The sequence below is a fragment of the Salvelinus fontinalis genome, chromosome 1 (genome assembly GCF_029448725.1).
Source record: "Salvelinus fontinalis isolate EN_2023a chromosome 1, ASM2944872v1, whole genome shotgun sequence".
NCBI lineage: Eukaryota > Metazoa > Chordata > Actinopteri > Salmoniformes > Salmonidae > Salvelinus > Salvelinus fontinalis.
Genome location: NC_074665.1, coordinates 62,636,476 through 62,659,406, shown reverse-complemented (window position 1 = coordinate 62,659,406; position 22,931 = coordinate 62,636,476). Strand labels below are relative to the sequence as shown.

The 22,931-nt window shown below is 43.4% G+C and overlaps 1 protein-coding gene across 3 annotated transcripts; it reads left to right on the top strand.

The window, feature by feature from the left end:
- The first annotated feature begins 1,121 nt into the window (after positions 1–1,121).
- On the top strand, positions 1,122–14,870 carry LOC129859441 (transmembrane protein 150A-like). 3 transcript variants are annotated; one of them, XR_008760168.1, is made up of 8 exons: positions 1,122–1,371; positions 4,965–5,012; positions 5,390–5,452; positions 5,788–5,855; positions 6,818–6,948; positions 12,269–12,446; positions 12,844–13,621; positions 14,082–14,569. XR_008760168.1 is itself a non-coding variant. In XM_055929259.1 (7 exons), exons 1-7 carry the CDS (start codon positions 1,307–1,309, stop codon positions 13,029–13,031), a joined length of 741 nt encoding a protein of 246 aa, XP_055785234.1. In that variant the 5' UTR covers positions 1,210–1,306; the 3' UTR covers positions 13,032–14,569. The 3 variants fall into 3 exon arrangements, 1 of the variants encoding a protein (XP_055785234.1); XR_008760165.1 differs by lacking the exon at positions 14,082–14,569 and adding an exon at positions 14,599–14,870 and having other exon boundaries at positions 1,210–1,371; XM_055929259.1 differs by having other exon boundaries at positions 1,210–1,371; positions 12,844–14,569.
- The last annotated feature ends 8,061 nt before the right edge of the window (positions 14,871–22,931 follow it).

Genomic DNA, 22,931 nt, shown 5'->3' with positions numbered 1-22,931 from the left:
AGTTGATATACCCAAGTATAACTCTTAATTTAATAGAACATTTTGAAACTTAAACCTAAAATGTAATGTATTTCATGACCGAATCAACGGTAGAAAACTCAATTTTACGCGGGCCGCCATGATTTTATTTGTTTTGAAAATGAGGACTCCAGACAGCTGGCTTGACATATCCTGTTTAAAATGGATTCCAATTGCTCTACTGTTTATTAATCGTACGTTTGCTAAGTAAATATTCTTAGTCATTACAATAAATAAACATACATTCAACCTATATAGCTAGCTAGATACATTTATAGAAAGTACGAATATTGGCATCTGAACAGCCAGCTACTATTGAGATGAATTAACTGTTGGTTCTGCAGACTATGCAATGATAAATCAGAATTCTTGCATGGAATGTATTGGGATTTTGTTGCTGCTACTAAAGCAAAATATAGATATTTAATGTAAATGATCACTGAAGTGGGAATATGTGTGATAGGCTACATAAATAATAATCTCTAAATTTGGTATGCATTTTGTCAAATTTGCCACTATAGTTTCTGGAATTTGTAACAAGATGTTAAACACAGGAATGACAAGACATGCATTCAAGGCAGAACTTCGAAAGCCCATTTACTACCAAGCTGCAGTTCTCTCTCCCCCCTCCCTCTCTACTCCACTTTCACGAGTTGTGTTGGCCAATTATTTCAAATCAATCTCATCATTTACCATAGCATAAAGTTTGATTCCTGGACAACTTTAATAACACATTTTTAAGCTCATCTGAAAGTTATAGTTTTAGTTTACAGTTCAGTAAAGGAATCTAAGAAACATATAGTTGGATAGAGCTCCACACTGCCCCTGGGGAACTAGAGTTTGACCGTTATGCAGTCTAGAGTGTGTGCTATGTAATTTAAAACAAAGAGGGAGATAGCGTCGAGAGGGCCCACCCCATGTTACCTCACGTCTGTACTCTGACAGGACAAGGTGGTACTCCCTTCCAAAAGGAGTGGCAATAGTGGTTAGACCTTTAGTTTCCTCTGCTGCTCTCAAATGGCAGGAATGTTGCCTGGGTGGTGGAAGGTACACAGACAAACTGGTGCTACGTCAATCTGCTGGATATACTTGAATGATCTAGTTTGGTGACAGGACATACTTATTGGGATTCTACAGTTACGATGAGGCATCAGGTTTATGGGTGACTGACTCTACTGTGGGGGAATCTAGAGGCAGAAATCTTCAAAGTGCCAGAAAGACAGACCGTGTCTGGACCCAGATCGTCACTACTGTACTTCTGCTGCTGCTCTCACTAAACTACCAAGACATGGTCCTCTGGAGTCTACTCCCAATCTCCCTCTCCCTGGTGTCTCTCATTGGCACATGGGTGACGTAAGTTATATTTATATTTTCTTCTAATGTTTTATAAGAATAACATGTTCTTGAGTTTATTGACTTAGATTTCTGTCCAGCCTGGTCTCATAGACTAGATGTAATTTAGTAAACGTAAATCCGGGACACTCAAATTAGTATGTTACGTTACACTGAGTGTACAAAACATAAGGAACTCTTTCCATGACAGACTGACCAAGTGAATTCAGGTGAAAGCTATGATCCTTTATTGATGTCACTTGTTAAATCCACTTCAATCAGTGTAGATGAAGGGGAGGAGACAGGTGACATGGATTGTATATCAAATCAAGTCAAACTTTATATGTCACATGCGCCGAATACAACAAGTGCAGACTTTACTGTGAAATGCTTACTTACAAGCCCTTAACCAACAGTACAGTTCAAGAAGAGTTAAGAAAATATTTACCAAGTAGACTAAAATAAAAATAAATAATAAAAAAGTAACACAATAAGAATAACAATAATGAGGTTATATACAAGGGGCACCGGTAGTGAGTCAGTGTGTGGGGTACAGGTTAGTTGAGGTAATTTGTACATGTAGGTGGGGGTGAAGTAACTATGCATGATAATAAACAGCGAGTAGCAGCAGTGCACAAAAGGGGGGGGGGGGGGTCAATGTAAATTGTCTGGTGGCGATTTTATGAATTGTTCAGCAGTCTTATAGCTTGGGGGTAGAAGGTGTTGAGGAGCTTCTTGGTCCTAGACTTGGCGCTCTGGTACCGCTTGCCATGCGGTAGCAGAGAAAACAGTCTATAACTTGGGTGACTGGAATCTCTGACAATTTTATGGGCTTTCCTCTGACACCACCTGTTATATAGGTCCTTGAGGGCAGGAAGCTTGGCCCCAGTGATGTACTGGGCCGTTTGCACTACCCTCTGTAGTGCCTTACGGTCAGATGCCGAGCAGTTGCCATACCAGGCGGTGATGCAAGCGGTCAGGATGCTCTCGATGGTGCAGCTGTAGAACCTTTTGAGGATCTGAGAACCCATGCCAAATCTTTTCAGTCTCCTGAGGGGGAAGAGGCTTTGTTGCGCCCTCTTCACAACTGTCTTGGTATGTTTGGACCATGATAGTTCGTTGGTGATGTGGACACCAAGGAACTTGAAACTCTAAACCCGCTCCACTACAGCCCCGTCGATGTTAATGGGGGCCTGTTCAGCCCACCTTTTCCCGTAGTCCACAATCAGCTCCTTAGTCTTGCTCACATTGAGGGAGAGGTTGTTGTCCTGGCACCATGCAGTGGTGGGTGAACAGGGAGTACAGGAGGGACTAAGTACACATCCCTGAGGGGCCCCAGTGTTAAGGACCAGCGTGGCAGATGTGTTGATACCTACCCTCACCAGCTGGGGTGGCCCATCAGGAAGTCCAGGATCCAGTTGCAGAGGGAGGTGTTTAGTCCCAGGATCCTTAGCTTGGTGATGAGCTTTGAGGATACTATGGTGTTGAATGCTGAGCTGTAGTCAATGAATAGCATTCTCACATAGGTGTTCCTTTTGTCCAGTTGGGAAAGGGCAGTGTGGAGTGCAATAGAGATTGCGTCATCTGTGGATCTGTTTGGGCAGTATTCAAATTGGAGTGAGTCTAGGGTTTCTAGGATAATGGTGTTGTTGTGAGCCATTACCAGCCTTTCAAAGCACTTCATGGCGACGGACGTGAGTGCTACGCGTCTGTAGTCATTAAGGCAGGTTGCCTTAGTGTTCTTGGGCACAGGGACTATGGTGGTCTGCTTGAAACATGTTGGTATTACAGACTCAATTAGGGACATGTTGAAAATGTCAGTGAAGACACCTGCCAGTTGGTCAGCACATGCCCGGAGCACACGTCCTGGTAATGCGTCTGGCCCCACGGCCTTGTGAATGTTGTCCTGTTTAAAGGTCTTACTCACATCGGCTACATAGAGCGTAATCACGGAACAGCTGTCCGGAACAGCTGATGCTCTCAGGCATGCCTCAGTGTTGCTTGCCTCGAAGCGAGCATAGAAGGGATTTAGCTCGTCTGGTAGGCTCGTGTCATTTGGGCAGCTCGCGGCTGTGCTTCCCTTTGTAGTCTGTAATAGTTTGAGACGAGAGAGTCGGAGCCGGTGTAGTACGATTCAATCTTAGCCCTGTTTTGACGCTTTGCCTGTTTGATGGTTCGTCGGAGGGCATAGCAGAATTTCTTATAGCAGGCTTCTGGTTGGGGTATGCACGTACAGTTACTGTGGGGACTACGTCATCGATGCACTTATCGATGAAGCCAGTGACTGATGTGGTGTATGTCATCGGAAGAATCCCGGAACATATTCCAGTCTATGATAGCAAAACAGTCCTGTTGTTTAGCATCTGCTTCATCTGACCAAGTCACTGGTGCTTTCTGCTTAAATTTTTGCTTGGAATCAGGAGGATAGAATTATGGTCAGATTTGCCAAATGGAGGGCGAGGGAGAGCTTTGTACGCGTCTCTGTGTGTGGAGTAAATGTGGTTTAGAGTTTTTTTCCCCTGGTTGCACATTTAACATGCTGATAGAAATGAGGTAAAACTGATTTAAGTTTCCCTGCATTAAAGTCCCCAGCCACTAGGAGCGCCGCCTCTGGATCAGTTGTGGCAGCTTTGCATGATGTATTGTTGTCTTTACCGTCTTGCCCTTTGTGCTGTTGTCTGTGCCCAATAATGTTTGTAACCTGTTTTGTACTACTACCATGTTGTGCTGCTGCCATGTTGTGCCCATCCCCCATCCCCGCAGGAGGCCTTTTGGTTGGCCATCATTGTAAATAAGAATTTGTTCTTAACTGACTTGCCTAGTTAAATAAAGGTTCAATAAATAAAATGTCGCTTAGTGGCTAGGGCCGACGCTGAACAAAACTTTCCAGAAAGAAAGTCCCATGCTGATACTAAATATTTTTATTCGGTTGAGTTATCTTTTAAGATGCCTGTAGAGCCAGAACCACCACCTTACACCCCACCTCACAACGTGCAAAATATAAACCAATTGTTTCACTGATTCATACATTGTGAGACATTTTATTTAACCTTCATGCTAATAATATTCTAATGACCTCCAACTGTGTACTCTTGCTTAGTCACCCTAATCAGTTCCTGGTTACCCATTGTACCTCTCAAGATTATCAGTGTTTTTTTCTGCGAGCGTACTGTATATCACATTGTAAGTTGAGGGTGCGAGTACAAGTGGATGGATGACTTTTCTGGATGGAGATGGATAACTATTTAGCAGCTTTAAAGGTCAAACGACATTGAACACCATCAGCAACCACACTAGAACTGACTGTCACTTTCTGTTTCAATAAAGCGTATTCAACACAATTAATGCATTGGCCAATAAGAAAACAGGTAATTAGTTACTAGGTAAAGAATTAGGTAAACAGTTATTTCCTAAAAGACCAATTCACCACATATACTGTAAGCAATGTGTATAAAGGGAACAGGTTATTTTGACAAAATATAAATGCTCATAAAATAATTATTACAATATTACAATATTAGTACAATATTATACATTGAAAAAACATACGCCCTAACATAGATAATTAGGCACTTCAATCATATCAAATGGGTGTGTTTGTTTTGTTGTTTCAGGTATGGCCTGGCTTACAGCTATGACCATGTGTGTTCCCTCAACAACTGGTACGTTGTGTTCTGTCTGTGAGAACTCCTACAGAACATTGTGAATGGTTATCTCAGCCAATTATATGTCAATGAAATACATTGCTTTAATGTAACACAAGCATATTTATAAAGCAGTATTGTTCAACACAAGTCCTGGAGATTGACAGGGTGTCCAGTCTCTTTGTTTTAGCCCAGCACCAACACACCTGATTAAATGAATCCACTAATCATCAACTTGATTAGTTGAATCAGGTGTGTTGCTGCTATTGGGTTGGAACAAATGCCTGCACACCCTGTAGCCCTCCAAGACCAGGGGTGAAGACCACTGCATACTGTATACACACTATACATAAAAGGCAGGTCTGTAACCATGATTATTTCCCCTCTGTCTTCAGGGCCCCTGGGAACCCCTGCGGAAACAATACAACTATGGCATGTTGTCAAGTTCCCACCATAAGGTAACCATAGACCACTATACCAAGGCTGGGTTCAACTAACAGAATTGAATCTCATTTCAGAAAGTGAAGAAAATAATTGAAATTATAGTAAAACATTTATACAAATATTTACTGAACATACATTTTTTGAATTAGACTTTCATTTTTAAGTTTGTCAATTAAAATGGAATTTAACATTGAATTAGAATTAGAATTTGAACTTTAACTCTGTTCCATTCACATCAGAACACTTAGTCAGCTTTTTAACAGACATTCCTAGTTTGTTCTCTGTCACTGGGGAATTTGAGTATTGTTTGAAATAATAGTTTCTTTCACATGCTTTGGCCTTGTTGCAGCACGAGTGGAACAAGCTCACCAGAAAACTCTTTCTTCACAGCCACCATCAATGCTGCTTCATTTCTGTGTAAGATTACCTCTGTGACTGTACAGATTACCCACTCTGTACATACACAGGTCAACCTGGATCTCTATGCACTATGCAGATGTCTATACTGACACAAAGATGAGAGTGTGCGAGTATGTGCTCATAATGTTGTAATGTAATGGGAGAATCATGAGGCGTCGTACGGGTTAGGGTAGGGTTTGGCCAGCCAGGAAGTCCTTGTCCCATCGCGGCGAATGCGTGCTGACACAGTCGCCAAGTGTACGGTGTTTTCTCCGACACATTGGTGCGGCTGGCTACCGGGTTAAACGGGCAGTGTGTCAAGAAGCAGTGCGGCTTGGCGGGGTCGTGTTTCAGGGACGCACGGCTCTCGACCATCGCCTCTCCCGAGTCCGTACGGGAGTTGCAGCGATGGGACAAGACTGTAACTACCAATTGGATATCACAAAATTGAGGAGAAAAAGTGGTAAAAGTACCAAAAATTACAATAAATATAAAAGGGTTTGGTATGTCATATTTAGGGCCCTGTGTTTTGGATAATCATGTCACATGACCTGGATTTTAACCTTTATTTAAATCTTTTTCATCAAACTGTCCCCTTTTCATTTTACATCAGATGGTCCAGCACCATCCTCAGACAATTGCTTATATTTTTTGTTGAATTCTTGTTTCTGGAAAAGGCTTAAAATGAAGGTTAAAATCCAGGTCATAGGACATGATTAACCAAAGCACAGGGCCCTAGTCATATTTCATATCAAATGTGTTGCTTGTCCTGCTCAGAAAACATCTTCCTGAAAGAAAAGTTATTACGAGTTGATTGTCATTGTTGTGTTATTGAATAATAATCATATAATCACATTGTTTTAGATCAGATGTGATGTTGCACCTATTGTATAAACATGTAATAAACATCTTATGAACATTTGATCAATTATACTGTTATAGATGCATTATAATATACATTTTTACTCTCTCCTCCTTAGTTATGGTGTTCTGTATCTTCCACCATGCTCACATCTTGGAGAGGAACAGTGTCCACTCCATGCTCAGTAGAATCGCCCTGGTGTTTGGTGGAGTGGCAGCCATCGGGGCCTTCGTGGCTGGGAACTGCAATGTTAGTACTTCATGTATTACATACAGTAAATATAATATATGCCATTTAGTAGACACTTTTATCCAAAGTGACTTACAGGCGACTTAGGCCTGCGTGGCTGGTTACACTGTACACAACGATGCAGAAAGGAAAAATAAATACAAATAATAATGGAGCTATATACAGGGAGTACCAATACCAGTTCAAGTTGCAGAGGTACGAGGTATTTGAAGTAGATATGTACAGTTATCATCTATCCTAAGTGATTAGTCATCAGGATAGATGATAATAATAAGAATAAAATAAAGAACAGAGTAGCAGCAGCACATGATGAGTGCAAAAGTGTGTGTGTTTGTGGTGTTGGTATGTATGTGTATGTGTTTGTCAGTGGAGGCTGGTGGGAGGAGTTATAGGTGGATGGGCTCATTGTAATGGTTGGAATGGAATGAATTGAACGGAGTCAAGCATGTGGTTTCAATATGTTTGACGTGTTTGATACCGTTCCATTTATTCCATTCCAGCCATTACAATGAGCCCTTCCTCCTATACAGTGAAGGAAAAAAGTATTTGATCCCCTGCTGATTTTGTACGTTTGCCGAATGACAAAGAAATGATCAGTCTATAATTTTAATGGTAGGTTTATTTGAACAGTGAGAGACAGAATAACAACAACAAAAATCCAGAAAAACGCATGTCAAAAATGTTATAAATTGATTTGCATTTTAATGAGGGAAATAAGTATTTGACCCCTCTGCAAAACATGACTTAGTACTTGGTGGCAAAACCCTTGTTGGCAATCAGAGAGGTCAGACATTTCTTGTAGTTGGCCACCAGGTTTGCACACATCTCAGGAGGGATTTTGTCCCACTCCTCTTTGCAGATCTTCTCCAAGTCATTAAGGTTTCGATGCTGACGTTTGGCAACTCGAACCTTCAGCTCCCTCCACAGATTTTCTATGGGATTAAGGTCTGGAGACTGACTAGGCCACTCCAGGACATTAATGTGCTTCTTCTTGAGCCACTCATTTGTTGCCTTGGCCGTGTGTTTTGGGTCATTGTCATGCTGGAATACCCATCCACGACCCATTTTCAATGCCCTGGCCGAGGGAAGGAGGTTCTCACCCAAGATTTGACGGTACATGGCCCCGTCCATCGTCCCTTTGATGCGGTGAAGTTGTCCTGTCCCTTTAGCAGAAAAACACCCCCAAAGCATAATGTTTCCACCTCCATGTTTGACAGTGGGGATGGTGTTCTTGAGGTCATAGGCAGCATTCCTCCTCCTCCAAACACGGCGAGTTGAGTTGATGCCAAAAAGCTCCATTTTGGTCTCATCTGACCACAACACTTTCACCCAGTTTTCCTCTGAATCATTCAGATGTTCATTGGAAAACTTCAGACGGGCATGTATATGTGCTTTCTTGAGCAGGGGGACCTTGCCGGCGCTGCAGGATTTCAGTCCTTCACGGCGTAGTGTGTTACCAATTGTTTTCTGGGTGACTATGGTCCCAGCTGCCTTGAGATCATTGACAAGATCTTCCCGTGTAGTTCTGGGCTGATTCCTCACCGTTCTCATGATCATTGCAACTCCACGAGGTGAGATCTTGCATGGAGCCCCAGGCCGAGGGAGATTGACAGTTCTTTTGTGTTTCTTCCATTTGCGAATAATCACACCAACTGTTGTCACCTTCTCACCAAGCTGCTTGGTGATGGTCTTGTAGCCCATTCCAGCCTTGTGTAGGTCTACAATCTTGTCACTGACATCCTTGGACTGACATCCTTGGAGAGCTCTTTGGTCTTGGCCATGGTGGAGAGTTTGGAATCTGATTGATTGCTTCTGTGGACAGGTGTCTTTTATACAGGTAACAAACTGAGATTAGGAGCACTCCCTTTAAGAGTGTGCTCTAATCTCAGCTTGTTACCTGTATAAAAGACACCTGGGAGCCAGAAATCTTTCTGATTGAGAGGGGGTCAAATACTTATTTCCCTCATTAAAATGCAAATCAATTTATACCATTTTTGACATGTGTTTTTCTGGATTTTTGTTGTTGTTATTCTGTCTCTCACTTTTCAAATAAACCTACCATTAAAATTATAGACTGATCAAACGTACAAAATCAGCAGGGGATCAAATACTTTTTTCCCTCATTGTAGCCAGCCTCCACTGGTGTGTGTTTGTGTTGTGTCGGTATGCGTGTGTGTGTGTGTTTTGTGTGAGTATGTATATGTAGTGTGTGTGAATGTGTGTGGGTTTTATGTGAGAGTGGTAGTGTGTGTGAGTGTGTATGTACACCACCCCGTTCACAAAAATGGTTTGCTCCTACAGACAGTGAGTCACGTCGATGTGGCATGCTATATAAAGCAGGCAGACAAGCATTGAGGCATTCAGTTACAGTTCGATTGAATGTTGGAATGGGCAAAACGAGTGACCTCAGCGACTTTCAGCATGGTATGATCGTCGATGCCAGGCTCGCCGGTTCCAGTATCTCAGAAACGGCCGGCCTTCTGGGCTTTTCAGGCACGACAGTGTCTAGGGTTTACAGAGAACTGTGGGACAAATAAAAACATCCAGTCGCCGGCAGTTCTGTGGGCGAAAGGAGCTCGTTGATAAGAGGTCGAAGGAGAATGGCAAGAATCGTGCAAGCTAACAGGCGGGCCATAACCAGACGAATAACTGCAGTACAACAGTGGTGTGCAGAACGGCATCTCGGAATGCACAACTCATCGGTCCTTGTCACGGATGGGCTATTGCAGCAGACGACCACACTGGATTCCACTCCTATCAGCTGTCAACACCCCAATTGTGTTTGTACATTTCCTCAGACAATTGAGCAAGTGTGAAGAGACCGCAGAAGAAGCGGCTCCAGTGGGTACACCAACACTGGACAATTGTGGGAAAGTGGAAAAACATTGCCTGGTCCGACGAGTCCCAGTTCATGTTGCGTCATGCTGATGGCAGAGTCAGGATTTGGCGTAAGCAGCATGAGTCTGTGGACCCATCCTGCCTGGTGTCAACGGTATAGACTGGTGGCAGTGGTGTAATGATGTGGGGAATGTTTTCCTGCCACCCGTTAGGGCTGTTGATACCAATAGAGCAACGTTTCCATGCCCCAAAGAATTCAGGCTGTTCTGGGTGCAAAGGGGTCCGACCCGGTACTAAATGGATGCACCTAATAAACTGGACACTGAGTGTATAGTCTTGTGAGTGTGCATAGAGTCAGTGCAGATAATCCGGGTAACCACTTAATTAACTGTTAACTGCCTCATGGCTTGTCGGTAGAAGCTGTCTTGGAGCCTATTGTTCCGAGAGCCGTTGCTCCGGTATCATTTGCCGGACGGTAGCAGAGTGAACAGTCTAGGGCTTGGGTGGTTGGAGTCTTCTGCAATTTTTCGGGCTTTCCTCTGACACCGCCTGATACAGTATAGAGGTTGTGGATGGCAGGGAGTTCGGCCCCAGTGATGTACAGGGCTGACGGCACCAGTGCCACCCTCTATAGCACTTTGCGGTCGAGGGAGGTGCATTTGCCATACCAAGCGGTGATGCAGCCAGTTCACATGCTCAGACGTTGCATGCATCAACCAATGGTTATGTGCCATGTCATCGACTGTGTCATCGTCTGACAGATTGAGGGGATTCGATTAATCTGGCTCGGGCACCCGGGTAGGCATGTTTTGCACCATTCGTTTTGGAACCGGGCTAACTCCTGGGTGTGAGCCAGGTGCCACATTCAAAGCCCAAGGTGAAGTTGGCTCAAAACAAAAGTGATGTATTAATGAGTAGGATTCTGTGTTTTCACATGCAAAAGTGATTGCTTTTGATAAAAACGCTTCATCTGCCTTCCCAAATTCAAACATACTGTATATTTGATGGAAAAGAGATGTTGTATGTTTCTGGACGATACACCATGCTGCCTGGCTGACAACATGACAGAGCGGCATAGATTACTGAGAAGGGAGCTCCTCCCTCACTGCTTTTGCAGGCCATAGACTGGTGTGTTCCCTGCGGCTCAGCATAATCCAATCCGCCCATTGCTAAAACTTATGATGTGGTTAGCTGATACTTAAAATAACTATCCAGGCATTGTAAGATCTGGCATGCATCAGCAACACCTGGGCAGAGGAACACACCAAAAGTCTGTATAGGCCAAAAGATGGGAGACGCCGTGACCTGTGCTCTTAAGGTCGTACTGCCTTAGTTAGCAACCGGAATCACACATACACCTATTAAGTTGAACGGTACGACCTTTCCGTTTGTCTCTAGAGCTGCCACAAAGACACAATCAGAACAGAGAGGAAAAGACAAAGCGAGAGGGTTTACTCCGCCCAAAATCTGTCCACGTTAAGCAGATAATTAATTATACTAAACAAAAATATAAACTCAACATGCAATAATGTACTTTACTGAGTTACAGTTCATATAAAGAAATCAGTCAATTTAAATAAATTCATTAGGACCTAATCTATGAATTTCACATGACTGGGCAAGGGCGCAGCCATGGGTGGGCCTGGGAGGGCATAGACCCACCCACTTGGGAGCCAGGCCCAGCCAATCAGAATTCGTTTTTCTCCACATAGTGCTTTATTACAGACAGAAATATGCCCCAGCATCCACTCAGAAGATCCAGAAGGTGAAGATGCCGGATGTGGATGTTCTGGGCTGACGTGGTTACACATGATCTGCGGTTGTGAGGCCATTTGGACGTACTGACAAATTCTTTAAAATGACGTTGGAGTGGCTTATGGTAGAAAAATGAACATTCAATTCTCGGGCAACAGCTCTGGTGGACATTCCTGCAGTCAGCATGCCAATTACACACTTCCGCAAAACTTGAGACTTCTGTGGTATTGTCTTGCGTGACAAAACTGCACATTTTAGAGTGGCCTTTTATTGCCCCCCAGCACAAGGTGCACCTGTGTAATGATCATGCTGTTTAATCAACTTCTTGATATGCCACACCTGTCAAGTGGATTGATTATTTTGGCAAAGGAGAAATGCTCACTAACTGGGATGTAAAGAAATTTGTGCTCCAAATTTGAAAGAAATAAGCTTTTTGTGCGTATGGAACATTTCTGGGATCTTTTATTTCATCTCATAAAACATTGACATCAACACCTCTCATCAAATATTACAAAAAGTATTAAAATAACCCAGGAGCTTGAGAATGTTCTCTGTAACACAAACATATCCATCATTGAGGAATTGGAGTATTGTGTGACATAATGGTTTCTTAGAAGTGCTTTGGCTTTGTCATTTGCAGCTAGAATAGTTAAATGGAACCTTGTCTTAAGCCTCTCCTCTAGCCAAGGTACCTGATACTAACTGTAACCTGTCCTCTCTCCTCCAGCCCGCGTACCTAACGCTGGCCCATTACCTGGGGGCTGCGGTGAGCTTCCTGTGTATCTGTTTTTACAGCCTGCTCCTCACGGTGCTCACAGGGAAGTGTGTTCTGACCCAGATGGAGTGGTTCCTCTACCCAGCACGGGTCATGTCTACTGCGGTCCAAATCATTGTCACTATTGGCTGTATCCTTTCACTTGCTCTGATGAACACTATAAGCCTTACCCCTGACCTTATAACCCCTGAACCTATTAAACTCTGCTGGGTGTGCATACACTCAGGAAAATTATAGGGATGACACAGTGCAAGAGTAAATATACAAGAACAGGAGTGTCCTCTTCCATACGTCTTCAACTTTGCAAACGCTCACAGGCCCTGAAAGGCACAGGACGTTCTAGGTAGTAGTGGTATTTGATAACAAGAAGATACCGTCCAGAACATTGACAGTGAGGTTGCCTATCTGTGTGTTTTGTCTGTTTACTGATGAGTAATGTTTGAACATCTTCAACGTTCCTTTGAACATATGCGTAGGGTTACTATTAACAACTACAGTTCTCCCTCCTTGACCTCTGACCACGACAGATGCAATCTTGTTTGTACAGGAGGAATACATGTACAAGCACTCAGCGGCCGTGTTTGAGTGGATACTGAGCGTCAACCTGGAGCTGTTTGAGCTCAGCTTCGCTGTTGAGTTCTGTTTCTTCTCCTCCTCCATGTTGTGTATGCTGCTGGGGAAGAAAGATGAGGAGCAGCCTATCCTTCTGGCCTGAGAAGATAAGATGCTACTGGGCTGGGGGAGACCCACTGTAAGAGACACTTGGGTCATGTGATGCATGAAATGGAAGAAAACGTTCCAAAACGGAGACCAGCTGGACTTGTCCATTTAAGAGTCGGTTAAAAAAAAAAATCACGTTGTGCCCTAATGAAATAACCCAGTAGTTTACAAACTTTTCTATGTTGTGACCGATCTAAAGCTTGTGGAATTGGACCAACCAAGTAAAGGGAACAATTGTTTGTAACCGGTTCTGGCTGCGACCAAAAAACGAATCAGCTGAATCGTCCACGACCCACCGTTTGGGGAAACACGGACCTAGTGGCGTCAAAGATGGGGATCATACATAACCTTTGATCTCGTTCTCAGACCAAGTCTTATTATTGAGGATGATTTAAAAAAAAATAATAATCAGGGCTGAAAACATTTTTCTTATGCAGTCCCTAAATACAAAACGAAAGATGAGTTATTCGGGTCAAATCAAAGTATTTCTGAAAGCTTTGGAAAAGGAAAACTGTCAATCCTACAACTTTCATAGCCACTGATGGACCAATACCAGGACACCTTAGCATTTGAGTAGTAGTCACTGTAAGTACTAAAATCATTATTTCTATTCCCATGTTCTGAATTGATCAAGGTGAAATTTCCTATTTTATGGGCCATGGAGAATTGTGAATGATATTATTCTTTCAATGTTTTGTCTATATGTCTAAAACGTAAAGTCTGGGGGGCATTACTCTGCCTTTGAAGTATGCCAGGCAACAACAGAACAAAGTTTTCATATATATTGTGTATAAAAATGTAACTGTCTGCAAAGTGAAGTATTGAGGTGTAATGTTGTGATGGAATCTGAGGCCAGTAATCTCTCGACAGCTTTAACATAAAAATTATGATCAAGTAGCTGATTTGGTTATTGGTGTGGAGATTAGAAGCCAGTGATGATTCCACCTTTGTGATAGAACAGGTGATGTAATGTGAAGGAGGCAGGAAATTCAGGCAGGTGTGGTGGTTAAGATTTATTAATAGAGGCCTCTGTCTTTTGTGATAGATCATTCTGGAAAGCTTTTTGATGGCAGAACAGCTGGTTGTACAAGTTTTACTGCATACCTGTCAGATGAGAAGAACCCGAACATAAGCAATCATTCATCCAGAAACAATGTAACTGAAAATGTTATGAACAGAACAAATTTCTTAGCAAGGCATATTACTTTGTATTTGTTCCTTTCTTCTTATGTATCGGTCTCATTTTCTACTGCTTTTCTACAGTGTTCCTATTCAAGGATTTGTGCAATGATGATTCACTTGTTTACAACAACAATATATCATGGACTATATGGTTACATCTTAACAAAGTGGTACATAAATAAATAGTGACAAACTGATGTTTACTAAGGGTATAAATAAATAAAAGCCTTTAGCCTAATTCAGTATGAAAATATCGACTTGGAAGGTTTCCTTAAAAGGCTCTTAATTTTTGGAGGCATTTCTTTTGCCAAGTGTAATTGAACAATAAAACGTGTGGAAGATCAAATCTAATCCTTGTTGTATTTGTGATTCCTCTGCAGGACTGTCTCATGATATCACACACTTTATAACAAGATCTAGTCGTCACATCCCTTAAGCTGTCATATCAGTGACGTGAAAACTTCTCTGACAAGTTCAACCGCATGGTTTCCGCATCAACACGACTCACTCCAGGGTCTGTCATGTGTTTAAGTAATGCTCCAAAGGGGACAGTGTGTGGGCCGTTCATTATAGGTGTGTGTGTAGGAATGCAGGCAGGAGTCAGTAAAAAGCATGTAATGTTAACATATCTAAGGGGAGTCTGACTTCGCTATTCCTGGGGTATACTGTACAGAGTTGGGGTCAATTCTGGGGTCAACCCTGATACTGTATATGAGTTGTGTCCACAGAAACATCCCCCTTGCCTCACTCATATGTGGAAACAAGTAGTGCTGTCTCTTCACGCTTGCTCAATTGTCTGAGGAAATGTACAAACACAATGAATGTCAAAAACATGCATACCTCTGGAACACATTTACATTTACATTTAAGTCATTTAGCAGACGCTCTTATCCAGAGCGACAAGTATTAAGTGTTCTTAGAACACAGGCATGACTCATATCAGTGGTGTTCGGTACAGTAGGTGTTGCCCCATCATTATATAATTACTATGGCATTGTGGGGTGTTAACAGTTATTGGCTCCCAGGTGGTATTTGCGTGGGGACAGGTGTGTACTGTAGGTGCACAGGTAACTCAGGTGGTATTTGCGTGGGGACAGGTGTGTACTGTAGGTGCACAGGTAACTCAGGTGGTATTTGCGTGGGGACAGGTGTGTACTGTAGGCGCACAGGTAACTCAGGTGGAGTTTGAACCGGAGATGTTTGGGAAACCTAGTCATTGTGTTGTTGACTCTCACTGCGGACTGATAGCTGTCTGAATTGTAGGGTCTTGGAAGAATGAATGTCTGTTGGGTGTGTGCACTGGCTGAGGATGACTTGGGAATGTACAGAACAAGAAGTACTTGAAATTGATTAGCCTACTTTATGTACAAAGGGTGCATAATTATAAAAAATATATATAAATATGTTTTTATTGTCCCTTCCCCCAGATAGGTGCAGTGAAATGTGTTGTTCTACAAAGTCAGCCATAGTAGTACAGGTCCACTGGGGCAAATTAGGGTTAAGTGCCTTGCTCGAGGGCACATTGGCCGATTTTTCACCTTATCGGCTCGGGTATTCGAACCAGCGACGAACACTCCAACCACCAGGTAAGCAATATGGCAAGGTGAAGCTACTATATCCAATCCTTTGAGATCTACATACATTGTAGAGGTAGGGAACGATCTGGATTTCAACATAGAGCAAAAGTAGATACTGGGTGCATTTCAGATACAGATTCTGTGCATTTTATTGGGAGATTATATGATGTTCATACAATATGTTTCCTGGGATTGGTATTAAATACTTCTCCAGGCTTTGTACAGATCTGATTATCTATTCAGACCAGAGCGGTATACTATGATTGAATCTAGTTCTACCTAGGGTTTTCCAAAGCTAGCAGGCTACCATCTTCCCATTCCAGCTCAGGCTTCATCTGTAGAGTGTCTCCTGACCCCTCCTGTCTCAGCCTCCAGTATTTATGCTGCAGTAATTTGTGTCGGGGGGCTAGGGTCAGTCCGCTATATCTGGAGTATTTCTCCAGTGTCCTGTGTGAATTTAAGTATGCTCTCTCTAATTATCTTTCTTCCTTTCTCTCTCTCTCAGAGGACCTGAGCCCTAGGACCATGCCTCAGGACTACCTGGCATGATGACTCTTTGCTGTCCCCAGTCCACCTGGCCGTGCTGCTACTATAGTTTCAACTGTTCTGCTTGCGGCTATGGAACCCTGACCTGTTCACCTAACGTGCTACCTGTCCCAGAACTGCTGTTTTCAACTCTCTAGAGACAGGAGGAGCGGTAGAGATACTCTCAATGATCAGCTATGAAAAGCCACTTGACATTTACTCCTGAGGTGCTGACTTGTTGCACCCTCGACAACCACTGTGATTATTTTTATTTGACCATGCTGGTCATTTGAAAAACATTTGAACATCTTGGCCATGTTCTGTTAAAATCTCCACCCGGCTCAGCCAGAACAGGACTGGCCACCCCTCAGCCTGGTTCCTCTCTAGGTTTCTTCCTAGGTTTTGGCCTTTCTAGGGAGTTTTTCCTAGCCAATACACCTGCATTGCTTGCTGTTTGGGGTTTTAGGCTGGGTTTCTGTACAGCACTTTGAGATATCAGCTGATGTAAGAAGGGCTATATAAATACATTTGATTTGATGAGAGACCCCCAGCGTTGCTAAAACCAATGACAACTACGTACCGTTTAAGGGATTGTTAAATAAATGTTAACTATTTGGTTTTAAATAATATCCCCTCTTGAAGAGGATAGTAGTCAGAACTACACATTTCCGATTATTCCACATTTAGCTCTATCATCAGTTGCACAGCAAGTAACTGCATGCTTTTCATGATCAGTAAACATCCATTGATCGTCATCCTGATAGTTGTCAGTCGGAATACTGTCATCACCCTAGATGGCAAGCAAATATAGCCTAGCCATCTAGTTTATCCCCTGAAAGTTAGCTTGTCTAACTTGCCATATGGATGTGATCTGTTATTAGCTAACGTAGCTAGCCTATCACGTCTGTTAACATAAATCGTGATTAAACACTCACAATGTTGAAAAGGGGATAAAATAATGTTAGCTAACTTCGCTAGGTAGGCCTACGTTGGTTGGAGAAAAAAATACATGAGCATTACTTAACTTACCAATATGTTTAGCCAACTGTACAACGTTCCTACCGGTAGATGGCATTGTTAACATTATGCCTATAAGCTACCGCACATCGACAAATGCGACATTCTGCTGGCACGCAGCTGTCAATGGTTTTAGCGGAGCTTGGAGTCTCGTTGTCCCCCAGCAGGCAAATCGAACGCTCTGCACTTTATAACGACCTCGAAGCGTACTCTGTTTGAATGTTAAATGACGAGACAGAGGCATTGATGCGAGTAACCAGTCTTGTTCCGTACATCACAATACATCCGGGTATCTCAAGCACACCGGTAAAACACAGGAGTTGCAGTAATGAACATTTACCAACAGATGGCATCACTGTGCCATTTTACACCCATAACATCTTCCCTTTAATAAAATAGGACAGGTGTCCATTCACTAACAAAACAAACCTAGTAATAATTTCCAACATGAACAGTTTAGTTTTTTTTTTCTCAGGTAACAACAAATTTTGATACTCTCTTCACTTTTATCTCTGTCTGTCAACAATCCCTGATGGGAAACCTACAGATTAAGTATTTTTGGTGGCTGAGACAGATGCCCGCAGCGTGAAAAGACAGGGGGCTTGTCTGCGAGGACTGCGGGTTCCCGCACAGGCGTGTCACCTGACTGTCTAAGGGGAGTATTGATGGGCAAAGGAGCGGCCGACCTGTGATCCCCTGGCTCTTTGCCCAGTGCCTCAGGCCCCATGTGACTTGCTGGGGTTCCGTCATTTGTCATGCGACCCCTTTGACCATCAGGGTTCTGAGTAGGTGCTGGCTCAGCAATCCGAAGGTCAACCCTGTTGCGAAGGTACAGTGATCCATTCACTTCGACCAAGTAGGAGCGTGGTGCCACTTTCTGTACACAGGATCCGAGTCTCCAGAGGCCCGTCCGGTCCCCTGGTAGTGGCTTCATTCGCACCGTTTCACCCACCCTGAGCTCAGGTAAATATTTTGCTGATTTGTCGTAGATGAACTTGGAGACCTGTCTTCTGTGACGTAGCTTCACCAGCACGTCTGTCACCACACATGGCTCCAGGAGAGTGCTGGCTACTGGCAGAGCTGCTTTTAAGCGCCGTGCTATGAGGCACTGGGCCGGGCTGCTATCCATGTCTTCTGTCGGGGTATTGCGCCACTGCAGGATTGCTTTCCAGGCATCTTTGCCCTCTTGCAGAGCCTTTTTGCAGAGGTTCTTTGCGATTTTTACTGTGGACTCTGCCTTCCCATTAGCTTTTGGGTGTTGTGGTGATGAAGTGACGTGCTCGAATTCCCATCCTGCAGCAAATTTTCAGAACTCAACTCCGGAGAATTGGGGTCCATTGTCTGAAATTACCCTATCTGGCTGGCCATAGCGGGCAAACTGAGCCTTGCAGCATTTGATTGTTGTCTCTGCTGAGAGGTCGGGGTCAATCTCGCAAAAGTCTGAGTAATGATCGACTACCAGCAGAAAGTCTTTGCCACTGTGCTGGAAGAGATCTAGACATACTATCTGCCAGGGGCGCATCGGTAGCTCGTGGGACATCATCGTCTCTCTCTGTTGCTCAATGGCATATTCATTGCAGATTGTGCATTTACTGTCATAGTCTTTGATTTCACTCTGCATTCCTGGCCAATACAGTGTGTCACGTGCTTGTCTGTAACAGGCCTCACCTCCTATGTGACTTGAGTGCACGCGCGCCAACATCTCAGGACGCAGAGATCGGGGAATAAAGACTCTCTGACACTTGAATATTACTCCGTTTTGAACACTGAGCTCCTCTTTGACTGGCCAATATTCTCTGACGGCTAAAGCAGTTTCTTCCTTGAAGTCGGGCCAGCCCATCAGAATCACAGACCTCAATGCCTGGAGTTGCTCGCCCCTGTCTGTGTGCTGTCTGATTTGTATTAGGCGCTGGTCCGTAACATTGAGGTAGTCAGCCTGGTTGATGTGTTCAACATCCACTTGCTCTGTTTGTAAACTGCACACTGCGTGTTGTTCATGCATGGAGCGTGTGCGAGTGCCTGATGCAGTAGCCCTGCTGAGCGTGTCACTCACATACATCTCTGGCCCTGGCTTATACACCACCTTGAGGTTGTAGTTTTAGCAGTAGCATGCTCTGCAGTCGTTTTGGGGCATTCAGAAGAGGCTTGCTGAATATAGCAATAAGGGGCTTGTGATCTGTCTCTGCGGTAATATTGTCGCGCCCGTACAGGTAGTGGTGGAAGCGTTGGCATGCAAACACAATGGTGAGGCACTCCTTCTCTATCTGGGCATAGTTCTGCTCTGTTGGGGTGAGTGCCCTAGAGGTGAATGCCACAGGCTGACCCTCCTGCATGAGGCAACAGCCAAGTCCGAGTCACTCTGAATCGTGACAGGTTTTGACACATTGTAGTATCGCAGTACAGGTGTCTGGGTGACCAGTTGTTTTATTTCCCTCACCGCTGCGTCATGTTTTGGGAGCCAATGCCAGATGGTGTCCTTGTCCATGAGCCTCCTTAGTGGCTCACACACTTCAGAGAGCCGCGGTAGGAATTTGGCCAGGTAGGTGACGAATCCGACAAAGCGCTGCACTCCCTTCACATCAGATGGGTGGGGCATTTCCAAGACATCCTTCACTTTTTCAGGATCCGCCTTCAATCCGGTGGAGGACAAGATGTGCCCATGAAAGCGGACCTCTGGCACTTTAAACTGAAGCTTTTTTATGCTTAGCCTTAGCTTGACCTGTCTGCATCTGACCATCAGGGCCAGCAGCTTGGCGTCATGGTCACATTCTGCCTCATCACTGTCCCCACAGCCCACTACGAGGATGTCATCTGCTATGGGTTCCACGCCACTGAGTCCCATCAACAGCTCATGCTGTTTCCGCTGATACACCTCTGGAGCCACGGAGACACCAAACGGAAGCTTCAACCACATCTTCCTGCCCCAGGGTGTCCAAAAGGTGGTCATGTAGCTGCTGGGCTCGTCGAGCTTGCACTGCAGGAAGGCATCTCTGGCATCCACGAGCGTGAAGACTCTGGCCTTTGGGAGCTTGTAAAGAACATCCTCCAACGTGGGCATAATGTAATGTGAACATCGCAGATCCCGGTTGAGGTGTTTAGGATCAATGCATATCCGTAGCATGTCTGGTTTCTTGACGATAACCATATTACTTATCCAGTAGCGCGGGCATGTCGCAAGTGGCTAGACGAACGCTGAACACTTCATTGACACAATGCTGACACATCAATCTATGGGCGACTCCGTGCCACATAGACAAGCGCTCTTGAAAATTCCGCAGACTATGCTGTGAAATGTTGAAGTGCCGTCTTTATTTTATTACTTATCGTTAATATCTACTGTTAACTCTTTGGCGTGCTTATCTATTCACAAGCAATTTTATCCCCACTCATATTAATAAAATTAATGTATTGTAATGAAACAGCACGGAGCAGGTCTCGAACCCTCGACCTTCTAGCCCGAGGTCCGGCGCGCTATCGACTGTGCCGCAAAAGCATGCTCGTACGGCAGAGTCGATTTCCGCGCTTATAAACCCAGGGTCGTTACAGTATTATGTCCTACACTAGTTTTACTTTGTCAAGTTTCAAATGCATTCTATCATTAAATGTGTAATGTGATAGGTATTTTAACATTACAAATGTTTAAAACACACACACACAAATATTAAACTATTGAATCAGCCGTTTTACTCAAATGAATGGGATGATGAAGCAATCTTTGCAAGAGGAAGGGGTTCTGATTTAATTTATCCTGAACTTGCAGCGCTGAAGTATTTGTACAATTATTCATGCAAATTGTTGACAAGCACTTCAAGAAATGAACTGAGAACTGTTAGAGCCCCCTGGATTGATGACGAATAAAACACTATAGTTCGAATAAATAAATAAAAATAAGAAATTATATTACCAAACCAAGATAAATGGTACAGTTAGTGTGGCAGAGGTGGAAAAACTATTGTTATCCATCAATAATGATAAGCCACCAGGTACAGACAACCTTGATGGGAAACTATAGAGAATGGAGGCAGACTGTATTGCCACCCCTATTTGCTATATCTTTAGCCAAAGCCTAAAGGAATGTGTGTCCACAGGCGTGGAAGGAAGCTAATGTAATTCCCCTGCCTAAAAATATTAAAGCACCCTTTGCTGGCTCTAACAGCCACCCAATCAGTTTGAGGATTGTTTTTAGTAAACTGATGGAGAGAATTGTGTTTGACCAAATTCAACATTTTTCAGAGAAAACGTTAACTACTGACTTTCAGCATGCATAAAGAAGGGCACTCAACTTGTACTGCACTGACTCAGGTGACTGATGATTGGTTAAAATAAATGGATACCCTTACAAAAAAAGATTGCAGTCAGAGTGCAGTCTAACTGCAGTATGCTGCAAATACTGCATCCAAAATGACACAATTTTTTACCAAAGTAATTTTGCATTATAACTGCAGTTACAGTGCAGTATAACTGCAGTTATTCTGCATTTACTGCATCCAAAATACCACAGTAGACTGCAGTTACTGCACGTTACTGCGGTTTCAAAATGGCAATATTTTTTTGTAAGGTGATACTGTAGTTGGAGCTGCATTGTTAGATTTCAGTGTAGTCTGTCATTGATCATAAATTGTTATTGAAAAAACTGCCATCACATGGTTGGAGTTATTTATCCAATATAACCCAGTGTTCTTCAATTGGAGCTTACATAAGATATGTACAGTGCGCTGTGCTGTTACTGTTTTCTATTTTTGCAAATGATTTGCCACTGGTCTTACACAAAGCTAGAATGAATATGTATATTGATGATCCCACACTTTTGTCAGCACCCAAAGCCAGTGCTCACTTAAATTCGAAATAATTTGTTAGTCAGTATCAGAGTGGGTGATTAATAACAAACTGGTTTTAAATACATCTAAAACTAAAAGCATTGTATTTGGTTCAAAACATTCTCTAAGACCTAAACCGGAGTTTTGCATAAATTGACAAAGTTGTAAAGATGGGGAGGGGTATGTCTGCTATAACAAATCAACTGTACTAGTTGTTCAGGTTCTGCTCTGGTCTTGTCCCATCTGGATTACTGTCCGGTAATATGGTCAAGTGCAGCAAACAAAGACCTAGCAAAGCTGCAGCTGGCTCAAAACAAAGCAGCATGCCTTGCCCTTAACTGCACATACAGAACATCAACAACATGCATGCCAGTCTTTCCTGGTTGAGAGATTCCATCTCTCACAGTTGAGGTGTACCTATGATAAAAATTACAGACCTCTAACATGCTTTGTAAGTAGGAAAAACTGCAAAATCGGCAGTGTTTCACACACTTATTCTTCTCACTGTAAGTATTCAGACCCTTTGCTATGAGATTCGAAATTGAGCTCAGGTGCATCCTGTTTCCTTTGATCATCCTTGAGATGTTTCCACAACTTGATATGACTCCACCTGTGGTAAATTCAATTGATTGGACATGATTTGGAAAGGCACACACCTGTCTATATAAGGTCCCACAGTTGACAGCACGTCAGAGCAAAAACCAAGGCATGAGGTCAAAGGAATTGTCCGTTGAGCTCCGAGACAGGATTGTGTCGAGGCACAGATCTGTGGAAGGA